The 12,823-nt window shown below is 41.9% G+C and overlaps 1 protein-coding gene across 1 annotated transcript in view; it reads right to left on the reverse strand.

The window, feature by feature from the left end:
* Positions 1–1,411: 1,411 nt before the first annotated feature.
* LOC115458264 (serine protease 55-like) overlaps positions 1,412–12,823 on the reverse strand; it is a 63,991-nt gene continuing 52,579 nt past the window's right edge. The window contains exons 5-6 of the mRNA XM_030188125.1: positions 5,127–5,266; positions 1,412–1,765 (exon numbers count right to left, since the gene is read on the reverse strand). Coding sequence (XP_030043985.1) covers positions 1,412–1,765; positions 5,127–5,266 — 494 coding nt within the window. The remainder of the gene's footprint in view (positions 1,766–5,126; positions 5,267–12,823) is intronic.

The raw sequence follows: 12,823 nt of genomic DNA on the forward strand, positions 1-12,823 counted from the left end.
GCCCTTTCTAACAACCGGCTCGCAAGTCCAGCCAAAATTTAACAACCGGATCTTGTGAGCCGGAGCAAGCCGGCTCCAGCACACCACTGCCTGAAGCCCTCCCTGTCACATTTCTGGGAAATACAACACTTGTTCCTTGGCTTTAACAAATGTGCAAATTAATCACACCAGATACAAATCCACTCCATTAGCATCCATGATCCACTCTGTGAGGAACAACTTCTTTCCACAAAGAGTTAATCCTGTTTCTTCTCAACTGAGCCCACCTATTTGGGAGGCCTGGGTCTCAGTTTAAAACAACCTCCTCCCCTGACATGTCCGTATTCCAAGATTTATGTAGGCAAAACCACAAGACACCCCCCCCGCAAACAATGCTTGAGTGAACATAAACACAATTTGAAATATCAAAGAACAGAAGCCCCAATTGTGGGACACAGCATTACATATCAACATAAATTTATAAACTATAAATGTGTAGTCATATATCAAGTAAAAAGTTCAGTGAGAGGACAGAGAGCATCGATTAATACAATTAGAACAATGGTGGATTCACAGATCACAAGCTTTGATCCCCAAAGGCTTAAATAACAAAATAGAGTGGAAAGCATTTTTTGAATATCTATTAGGGACAATATGACATCTACCACAGGAAGATGAGGTAGTGAAATAAAAAACAGCTGATTGGTTGAGTTGTGTTAGCGTCCTGTAGTCGCCATATTTAAAAAGAAGACACCAAGATATACTTGGTGATATTAAACAGGGTAAGAACATCTATTGTCGTTTCATCTATTTCCAAAGCATGGAAAGTCCGTAAGCTCATCAAGTTTGATTTAGGATACAGAAGAAACTGTACAGTACAGTTTGTCTCCTGAAGAAGCAGTGAAACAGAGGGGCTGTCTTGAGCAAACCGAAATTAACAGCACATCTACAAGGATTAATCGATGTTAATAGCACACCTACAAAGATAAGTAACTGTGGTGGCTTTATGAAAATTTTTTATGAAAATTATGTCATAAAAAGATTATGGAAGAATAATATAAAGTAATAAAAAAAATCAGTAAATAAAAATAATAAGTTAGATACATAGGAGGTTTTTAGGCTGATGAGGAAGCTCGCCCAGCAAACTGCAAATGAAAAAAAACAGCCAAGCATCTGAAGCTTTTTCCTCCTTGAAACAAGAGCTAAAGAAAGTAAGGCAATAAGAAAGCAAAGATAAGAACTTGTTTAAATTATATTTGGAAATATATTATTTATTGCAAATTATTACTTTTGGATGAAATAGTAAATAATTCTATAACACTCCTCAACCTGCTGATGGACATGCATGCTGATTTTTTTTTTTATAATACAAAGGGTCTTTGTTTTACAGTAAATTAAAGAGTTGGTAGATTGATAATTCTTGCTAGCAGCCTCAGGAAAAGGAGGAAACACTGTAGATGACAGCAAAACTGGTCAGGATGCTCCAAGGGTAAGCTGGGCAGGTTGGGCTTGTTCTGTCTACAGACATGTGTGCCTCCTCAATATTACAGGTATCAATGGTAGAGGACTCCTCCTTGAACAGGTCCTCCTTGGGCAGGTCCTCTGGCACAAATGGCTTCCCAGCATTTGCCGTCTCTGTCTGTATCCAGTCCAGATATTTGGAGACCAGAGTGTAGACAGCAGGACGCTCCCTTTCGGCGCAGCCCTTTCCCCAGCTTACAATCCCCACCTCGACCCAGATATTACTGTTCCAGCCCTTGCATACCAGGGACCCACCACTGTCACCCTGTAGAGAGATGGAGAAAACGATCATCTTTCTATAAAATAACCAGAACATACTGACATTAGGGATACATGTTAATCCCTTATGATTCCTTACTGAAATCACACTAAAATCCATGTTCTTAAGTCAGAGATGACTTCATTTCATGCATTGCTGTTCCCATGTGCATTTTTGATATGTACAAATTAGGGAAGTGAAGACCTTAAGAAGAGTATTGAGTTTGTATCTAGGTTTTGGAGGAGTCAGATGTTGCCTGGAATGCAGGGATAGGGAAGTACTCTAGAAGGTGGCCTCTGTACAAAGACTGATTAAATCAATTCAAACTCTCTCTATCTTGCATCGATTCTGGTAATAGGATGTCTTACCTGCCCAGTTATTGGATTGTTATATGGGATTGTTAGGATTTTTCCTACCTAACTTCAGAGATATAGATCAGCCTGCTGTCGTATTAATTTGGGACCAGGATACTGATCCCAGATTACTACATGGGCAGTCAGATATCCTGAATTCTTGATTCGACTTATGGGACTCGGAAAAAGTAGCAAGATCTCAGTTCTACTATACACCAATTTGGACAAGCAAAAATCTTCCAAGGTTAGATCTGAGAGTAATTGTAGACTCTCTCATTTGCTTAAGTAAAGTAAAAGGTGAACATGGCGACTGACACTACGTCAACTGATACTGAAAGAACTGTATGTGGACTGTATGTATACTGATAAAGTTCAATTCTCTTCTACTGCTTTGAGTTTCAAGTAAATGAGAAGTGTGTGGTGCTCTCATTAACTCTCAGAGCCTGATGTTTCCTATCAAGCTTCTGAAGAAACTAGTGCTTTCCCATCTCAGTTCTTTTCTTGGCAAGACACTCACTCTGCACTCACATCAGTATGGCTTCAGGAAGGATCACAATGCTGAATGTTTACTAACTGCCTTCTGTGATAACATCAGAACATCCCTAGATCAACACTCCTTGGTTTTAGTTATATCCCTTGACCTCTCATCCACTTTTGATCTTGTCAACCATTCCCTTTTCCTATACCATCTTCACTCTACGGGCGTATCCAGCTGTGCTTTTATCCAGGTTTAATAGCTATCTTTTAGACTGTACATTTCAAATCTCTCGCAATCAGTCTCTCTCACCAACCTACGCTTCCAGCTTAGGCGTTCATCAAGGTTCTATACTGGCCCCAACTCTATTCAACGTCTTCCTTGCTCCGCTACTGACCATCATTCAATCACAAGGATGTGCCCAATTTTGTTGTGCTGCTGACATTTAGATCATCTACTGCCTTTCCACTGCATCCCATGACTGAACTCAACTCCTGCCTTCAACTTGTCTCTCAATGGCTAGAAGACAATCTCCTTTGATTGAACACTGTTGAGTATGAAGCAATTCACTTTCTTAATGCTTACACCCCAACTCCAGCCCTGTCAGTGACTGGCAATCACCCTTCAAAGACTCTATCAAGATCTTAGGAGTCATCTTTTACTCCAAACACACTTATTTAGATTGTGAGCTCTTCGAGCAGGGACTGCCTTTTCGTATATGGTGTACAGCGCTGCGTATGCCTTGTAGCGCTATAGAAATGATAAGTAGATAGAAGTAGATAGAAATAGATGCAATCCTCTGTTCCTCGTTTTTCACTTTACATCACATTCTTTCTCTTCCCATCTTCCCTTATCCAGTCACTTATTCTTAGCCTCATCATCTCGCACTTGGAATAATACAACTCGCTATATGCTGATTTACCTCTCTGCATTAAGACATCCACAATTAGTGCAATCCACTGGTGTTAGACTACTTTACCATATGCACCAATTTTAAAGATTCTCACCCCTCCTACTATCTGAACATTGGTTTCCTGGCACTGCTCGTCTCAAATTCTGACACTGGTTCAAGAGAACCCTCAGCTCCTAACTACATCCAGAATCTTTAACCCCATATATTCCCACCCATTTGCTGCATTCCACACAAAAACATTTCCTCTACCTTCCACCTCCTACTATCCTTCATATAGTGTGGAGTGGAGGAGCAGCCTAGTGGTTACAGCACCAGTCTTGACATCCAAAGGTAGCCGGTTCCAATTCCACTGCTGCTCTTTGTGACCTTGGGCAAGTCACTTAACCCTCCATTGTCCCAGATACAAATTTAGATTGTGAGCCCTCCAGGGACAGAGAAATACCCAGGGTACCTAAATGTAACTCACCTTGAGTTACTACTGAAAAGGATATGAGCAAAATCTACATAAATAAATATAGATATTACACTGCCTGTGAAACAATCTTCTGCTACCTAGGTCCCAAACTTAGAACAAGCTTCCTTTAGAAATTTGGCTGGAACCCTCCTATCCCAAAATTCAAGACCCTCATTAAATCATGGCTCTTTCAAAAAACCTTTAATACTGCCAGTTAATCCAACACCCACCCTTTCCTTCATCTTCTCTCTAACCACCCCCCCCCCCCCCATGTTTTCCCTACTGTCTCGACCTTTTCCTCTATCTTTTTATTGTAAACTATGTAGAACTAAGGTATATCAATAATATGTAATACATAAATAAACAAATATGCAAATAAAAAGAGAGAAAAATTAGTAAGCATTATTAAAACATTCACTGCTAAGAGAATGAGACAAAATAAAATAAAGAAAATAAAGAAAAAAAAAAAGAAGGAAAACAAGAAAAGACAAGAGTAGAAAATAAGAAAAAATTAGCTGCTAAGCCAGAAAATTAAGCCAAAGACCTCAAAAGTTGGATACTTTTATTGGCTGATAAAAAAATATTAATAAGTCATCAGTGTAAAGCAAGGGTTCTCAACCGAGTCCTCAGGACACACCTAGCCAGTCAGGTTTTCAGGATACCCACAATGAATATGCATGAGATAAATTTGTATAAATGGAGGTCAGGAATGCAAATCTATCTCATGCAAATTCATTGTGGGTATCCTGAAAACCGTACTGTTTATGTTCATCCCGACGACTAGGTTAAGAACCTCTAATGTAAAGTATTCTGGGACCCAGTTCAAGGTCGTCACATGGACTTACATGTTGATAACAACTGGATTTAGTTTGCCAAGTTGGCTTTTTCTTATGTAAAATTAATTCTTTTCCATTCAGAACAAAACCTGCCAGCTTAGATCCAAAATATTTTTTGGTAACTAAGTTTTAAGGTATCTTTTAAGAGTATGCTACTAAAGTTTTCCACGAGGAAAGTCTACTAGAACCACACCTAGTATTAAGTCCCAAATGATCTGCTTGCTCACTCTTGGTATTGTGAGGAACAAGTATTCCAAGTTTGCCTGCCAAATTCTGGCAACCTTGTAAAACACACACACACACAAACACACTCTATTGTAATAAGTAAAGGGTAACCTTGCAGGAACCACGACCTCCTTCCTCATATCCTGCACACAGCATATTTTCTGTTAATGTCCAGAGCCACTTCCTACACAGGTTCCAGTCTATCAGTTCTACTTGCAACTTCTGGAGGACAAAGGATGTCCTCAGTTCACCTGAAACAAACACATAGATTGTTAGGTTGCCAGTAAAACAAACTTAACCATTGCACCTCATAACTGTATTTGATTCCTCCGAGATCAGTAAGTACATGGGTGGACCCTAACTCATTCACCAACACAGCTTCTAATACTCTTTCTAAACCACCTCACTATCTTACTTCTTCCTCACTAACCCAACTCAATCTTCTCATGTTTTCTCTTACCCCGTATCCTCCTTAGCTCTCTTACCCCTCACTCAATGGCCTGTATCCCCAAGCTCCCTTTTACCCCATTCCCATATTCTCTATGCCTACTGTTATTACCTAACCTTGGGGCCCTTTTACTAAGGCACGCCAAAAAATGGCCTACGCTGGTGTAGACGTGTTTGGATGCGCGCAAATCCATTTTTCAGTGTGTCTGCAAAAAAGGCCTCTTTCTTATGGCCAAAAATGGACGTGTGGCAAAATTTAAACCAGCGTACATCCATTTCAGCCTGAGACCCTACCACCACCCATTGACTTAGCGGTTAGGTCTCATGCATTAACTGGGCGGTAATCGCCAGCACATGTACACTGCCGATTACCACTGGGTAAGAGCCACATGGTAGAAAATTTCTACTGCATGTTTTGGACGCACATCAAGAATGGAATTACTGCCTGAGGCACACGGTAGCCGGGCAGTAGTTCCAATTTGACGCACATTGGACGCATGTAGGCGTCTATGCGCCTTAGTAAAAGGGCCCCCTTATGCTCTTTCTTATTTTCCCACCCCTACCCCATGTTGCTTCATTCTTCAATACACTCCTCCTTAGTGCCCCCTTTCCGCTCCACAGTCTTACTTTCACTACCACAAAATGAATACTGAACATCGGTGCCAGACTGCTCCTTCTTGCCTAAATATTGGGAGAATGAAGATCTGGTTCTGCAACAGAGAGCTGCACCTAGCTGCCCATTCCATCCACCAAACATGAGCATGGTGGATTAGGATTTTCCTTGTTAACATGGCCATGTCCAGAGAATCAATCTACCTTTCTATCTATGTATCATTCCCATTCATCCCTTATCACTTTTTATAAAACCACTTTACTTTTCAATGAAGAATTTGTACCCACAAAGACTTAAAGCTACCAAGGACAATATGTGAAGAATGATGAGTAAAAAAGCAGAAATGTTAAACAAATATGTATAATCAACATTCAAAGAAGAAAGCCCTGGAGAAGGACCACCTTGACTAGCAAAAGCACACATGAGAATGGGATAGATAACACACCATTTATTTATTTGTATTTATTTGCTACATTTGTATCCCACATTTTCCCATCTATTTGCAGGCTCAATGTGGCTTACATAGTACTGTAGAGGCGTTCGCCATCTCTGGCAGAGAAACAAATACAAAGAGATATTGTGGTCGAATAGGTTCATGTATTATAGACACATTGGGGGATCGCAGAGAGGAAGAGTTATGGAGTTACTAGTAAAACATGCCCGTTTCTGGAGCAAATGAAACGGGCGCTAGCAAGGTTTTCCTCCCAAACCCCCCCCCCCTCCACCCCTTCGGTATTGTGAAGCCACTGACCGCCATTGTTCCGGACCTCGTCAACGCACGCCACCTTCATCTCCCGAGTCCTTGTTGGTTGTAAAGCCAATGATGCCATTGCTCCGCCCTCAACGTCATCATGTTTGACGCGAGGGCGGGGCCCAGACACAGCGATTTCGGTGGCTTCACCACCACGAACCCTTCGAACTTGAAGGAAGTGCCCGCAGGTACTGACAGTGACGTCAGTGTCCTCAGAACGTTGAGGGTGAGTTTTATTATATAGGATTTGGAGTAGATACCATACCATACATGGAAAAGAATATTTGTGAAAAACTTGCAAGGCTGGAAATGAACAAAACATGGGTCCAGATGCCATAGGTCAGGATGCTATAGTAGCACAAAAAGGTTCTGGCAGGTCCACTGAAAGATATGGAACTGCCAGACAGACCTGAGGTTCCATGAGCTTCAAGATGTATGGATGTAGTGCCTCAATAGTGATAACAGAGAAGCAGTTGGAAACTACAGTCTGATAAACCACACGTTGGTGGTGGGAAAGGTAATGGAGAGTCTATTGAAAGAGAGAAAGGTGAACTTTCTAAAATCCAATTGGTTGCAAGACCTGAGGCAACACAGTTTTACCAAAGGCAAATCATGTGAAACAAATCTGGTGGACTTCTTTGGGGGACTAGAGTACTAGATCGAGGGCAAAGCTTTTCATTTAGGAGCCCTTTTATTATTATTATTATTATTATTAATATTTGTATAGCGCTACCAGACGCATGCAGCGCTGAACACCTGACACAGAGAGACAATCCCTGCTTGATAGAGCTTACAATCTAAAAATACAGACAGACAAGACAATTAAGGGCAAGGAAAGTACTGGGTGAGAAGGAACAAGGATAGGGGAATTGAGTAGTGGTTAGGAGCCAAAAGCAGTGGTGAAAAGGTGGGTTTTCAGCATAGATTTGAAAACAGGTAGAGATGGAGCTAGGCATACAGGCTCAGGAAGTCCATTCCAGGCGTAAGGTGCCGCGAGGGAAAAGGAACTAAGCCTGGAATTAGCAGTGGAGGAGAAGGGGGACGACAAGAGAGATTTGTCCAGTGAGCAGAGTTTACGGGGAGGAATGTAGGGAGAGATGAGAGTGGAGAGGTAGTGGGGGGCTGCAGAATGGATGCATTTAAAGGTCAGTAAGAGAAGTTTGAACTGTACGCAGAAGCGGACAGGGAGCCAGTGAAGTGACTTGAGGAGTGGGCTTTTACTAAGCCATGTTGGCACCTATGTGAACATGATGTGCGTCAATTTCAAACTACCACCAGCTACCGCATGGCCCGGGTGGTAATTTCCTTTTTTTTACGCAGCACTAACCAGGCGGTAATCAGTATTCTACACACGTAGACAATTACTGTGCGGTTAATGCACGAGACCTTACCGCTAAGGTACAGCAGCCAGACTTATATTTGGGAAAGCGAAATACGAAAGCGCCAAACCCCTAAGAGAGAAACTACACTGGCTCCCACTAAAAGAACGAATTGCGTTCAAAGTTTGCACCCTGGTCCACAAAATCGTCCACGGGGAAGCCCCGACCTATATCTCAGGCCTTATAGACTTGCCTACCAGGAATGCAAAGAGGTCAGCTCGCACATTCCTCAATCTCCATTACCCTAACTGCAAAGGACTAAAATATAAATCCACATACGCGACCAGTTTCTCATACATCTGCCCGCAGCTATGGAACGCACTACCAAAGGCCATAAAAATAACGCAAGACCTAACTATCTTCCGAAGGTTACTGAAAACAGATCTGTTCAAGAAGGCATAAACACCCATCTTATACTACCCCTCTCCTCAAGACCCTTCACTGGCTCCCTATCCGTTTTCGCATCCTGTTCAAACTTCTTCTACTAACCTATAAATGTACTCACTCTGCTGCTCCCCAGTATCTCTCCACACTCGTCCTTCCCTACACCCCTTCCCGTGCACTCCGCTCCATGGATAAATCCTTCTTATCTGTTCCCTTCTCCACTACTGCCAACTCCAGACTTCGCGCCTTCTGTCTCGCTGCACCCTACGCCTGGAATAAACTTCCTGAGCCCCTACGTCTTGCCCCATCCTTGGACACCTTTAAATCTAGACTGAAAGCCCACCTCTTTAACATTGCTTTTGACTCGTAACCACTTGTAACCACTTCGCCTCCACCTACCCTCCTCTCTTCCTTCCCGTTCACATTAATTGATTTGATTTGCTTACTTTATTTTTTTTTTTCTATTAGATTGTAAGCTCTTTGAGCAGGGACTGTCTGTCTTCTATGTTTGTGCAGCGCTGCGTACGCCTGTAGCGCTATAGAAATGCTAAATAGTAGTAGTAGTAAACACCAAAAAATAAGACTTTACACGACATAGACATAATTGAAAGCTTATCACTTGACTGATCAACCCCCTTACCACTAATGAATAAGCATAACCACTTCAATCTCTATGTCGAATATGGTCTCTCCATAGTCGATGACCTAAAGAATGATACAACCCAATTTCGTACTCAGGAACGTTCATGTATTACCATAATTTATTCTTTCTTAACATATATATGCACATGATATATATCTATACCATGATCTGTTCACATATGTTATGTTACATGTATGTTACCATGTATGTATAAAACTTAACACATTACCATTTGTAATTCTGTTACCCGGAAATGGCAACCGCCATTACGGCAAATGTAAGCCACATTGAGCCTGCAAATTGTTGGGAAAATGTGGGATACAAATGCTACAAATAAATAAATAAGTGAATGGGTGGCGGTAAGGTCCCAGATCCAAAATGGAGCATGCCAATTTTTATTTTGCTGCAAGTCCATTTTCGGTCAAAAAAAGTGCCATGTTTACAGATGCGCTGAAAAATGGATCTATACGCGTCCAAAACACAGGCCTACACTAGCGCAGGCCATTTTTCAGTGCACCTTAGTAAAAGGACCCCATAATTCCTCACAGGAGGCTCGTGAATAAACTGAGCAACCTTGGATTGGATTTTAAGGTGGGGAACAGAATTAAAAATTGGTTATTTTATTTATTTATACAATATGTAACCCAACAACCCACTATGTTCTTAGCAGTTCATTTACACTGACAATAAATACAGACATGACAACGTGGAGGGGCATAATCGAACGGCGCCGGCTATCTTTCGTTTTGATAATACGGTAGGAGCCGGCCAAATCTCAGCATTTGGGCCGGCTTTAGAGATGGCCGGCATTGGTTTCCGGCGATAATGGAAACTAATGCCGGCGATCTCAAACCCGGCCAAATCCAAGGCATTTGGTCGTGGGAGGAGCCAGCATTTTTAGTGCACTGGTCCCCCTGACATGCCAGGACACCAACTGGGCACCCTAGGGGGCACTGCAATGGACTTCAAAAATTGGTCCCAGGTGTATAGCTCCCTTACCTTGGGTGCTGAGCCCCCCAAATCCCCCCTAAAACCAACTACCCACAACTGTACACCACTACCATAGCCCTTACGGTGAAGGGGGGCACCTAGATGTGGGTACAGTGGGTTTGTGGTGGGTTTTGGAGGGCTCGCTGTTTCCTCCTTAAATGTAACAGGTAGGGGGGATGGGCCTGGGTCCGCCTGCCTAAAGTGCACTGCACCCACTAAAACTGCTCCAGGGACTGCATACTGCTGTGATGGAGCTGAGTATGACATCTGAGGCTGGCATAGAGGCTGGCAATCAATATTTTGAAAGATGTTTTTTGAGGGTAGGAGGGGAGTAAGGGGGGGTCATCCCCAATTCTCTCCGGTGGTCATCTGGTCATTTCAGGCACTTTTTGTGCCTTGGTCGTAAGAAAAACACGACCAGGTAAAGTCGTCCAAGTGTTCGTCAGGGACGTCCTTGTTTATTCGATTATGGGTCGAGGACGTCCTAGTGTTAGGCACCCCCAAGTCCCGCCTTCATTATGCCTCCGATACGCCCCCTTGATCTTTTGCTGTCCCTGCGACGGAAAGCAGTTGGGGCCGTCCAAAACTGGCTTTCGATTATACCGATTTGGACGACCCTGTGAGAAGGATGCCCATCTTCCAATTTGTGTCTAAAGATGGATGTCCTTCTCTTTCGAAAATGAGCCCAACAGTGACATAGTAGATGACGGCAGATAAAGACCTGTACAGTCCATCCAGTCTGCCCAACAAGATGAACTCATATGTGCTACTTTATATGTATACCTGACCTTGATTTATCCTTGCCATTTTCAGGGCATAGACCGTAGAAGTCTTCCCAGTACTTGCCCCGCCTCCCAACTACCGGTGTTGCCACCCAATCTCCACTAAGCTTCTGAGGATCCATTCCTTCTGAACAGGATTCCTTTATGTTTATCCCATGCATTTTTGAATTCCGTTACCATTTTCATCTCCACCACCTCCCTCGGGAGGGCATTCCAAGTATCCACCATTCTCTCCGTGAAAAAATACTTCCTGACATGTTTCTTGAGTCTGCCCCCCTTCAACCTCATTTCATGTCCTCTAGTTCTAGTGCATTCCAATCTCTAGAAAAGATTTGTTTGCAGATTAATACCATTAAAATATTTGAACGTCTGTATCATATCACCCCTGTTTCTCCTTTCTTCCAGGGTATACATGTTCAGGTCAGCAAGTCCCTCCTTATCTTGTAACACAAATCCCATACCATTTTTTGTAGCTTTTCTTTGCACCGCCTCAATTCTTTTTACATCCTTAGCAAGATACAGCCTTCAAAACTCAACACAATACTCCAAGTGGTGCCTCACCAACGACTTGTACAGGGGCATTAACACCTCCTTTCTTCTGCTGGTCACACCTCTCTCTATACAGCCTAGCATCCTTCTGGCTACGGCCACCGCCTTGTCACACTGTTTCGTCACCTTCAGATCCTCAGATACTATCACCCCAAGATCCCTCTCCCTGCCTGTACATAGCAGAGTCTCACCTCCTAACACATATGTTTCCCATGGATTTCTACTCCCGAAGTGCATCACTTTGCATTTCTTTGCATTGAGTTTTAATTGCCCAACATTAGACCATTCTTCTAGCTTCTGCAGATCCCTTTTCATATTTTTCAGTCCCTCCGGGGTGTCCAGTCTGTTACAAATCTTGGTATCATCCGCAAAAAGGCATAATGCTCAAAATTAAAACCGGTAATAAAAAATCATAAGAAATTATAATCAGCTTTCAAACTCAACATTAAAACAATAACTAGGTTTAAAATGAGCATTCAAATAATAAAGGAGAGGAATGATGTTAAGGGATTGGGAGCAACATTTATGCTGGCCTATCCCTGTAAATGCTTAATTCGCCTATCTGGAATCAAATATGGTTTTTTTGATCCACTTCAATTAAAGATGTTTCTGGACTCTAAAAGACCTTCTAGTTGAATGATATGAATAATTCTCAGCGATGATGTATAGGGATGAAGATCAGGATTAGCCTCAGAGAAAAAGTTGCTTCAGTGTTACATACTCCCTGAGTTGTACTTACAAAACCACTCTCCCCCTCCATATGGTGGTCTGAGGAAGAGTAAATACAAATGTTTCATTTAAATTTAGATGTATTTTCCGTTTATATAATTTCTCTGTATTACCTTACAAATGGTTGTTTGTTTGTATTATTGAAATCATATAAATAAATAAATTTAAAAAAATAATAAAGGAATAAACTTCTATCTCTTCGACAAGATATACCACAAAGATCAAAACATGTGATACTCCCACATATATCCAGAAATGTAATGAATGCCTTTTGTTATATCACTATCATGTATTCCATTATCATGTAACCCAAAATCCTTCTGTAACACCAAATGTCAATTCTCTTCTCATTTCCACTATCCATGGTGTATTGTAAGCCACATTGAGCCTGCAAAGAGGTGGGATAATATGGGATACAAATGCAATAAATAAATAAAATAAATAACCAAAAACTAGTGTAGTCTCAAAACAAAAATGTGCATCGTCACAGCTAATCAATACAATCAAAAGATCCTTTTGAGCACAAATGGAAATCAAACAA

Source organism: Microcaecilia unicolor, chromosome 14, assembly GCF_901765095.1.
Source record: "Microcaecilia unicolor chromosome 14, aMicUni1.1, whole genome shotgun sequence".
NCBI classification, from domain to species: Eukaryota; Metazoa; Chordata; class Amphibia; order Gymnophiona; family Siphonopidae; genus Microcaecilia; species Microcaecilia unicolor.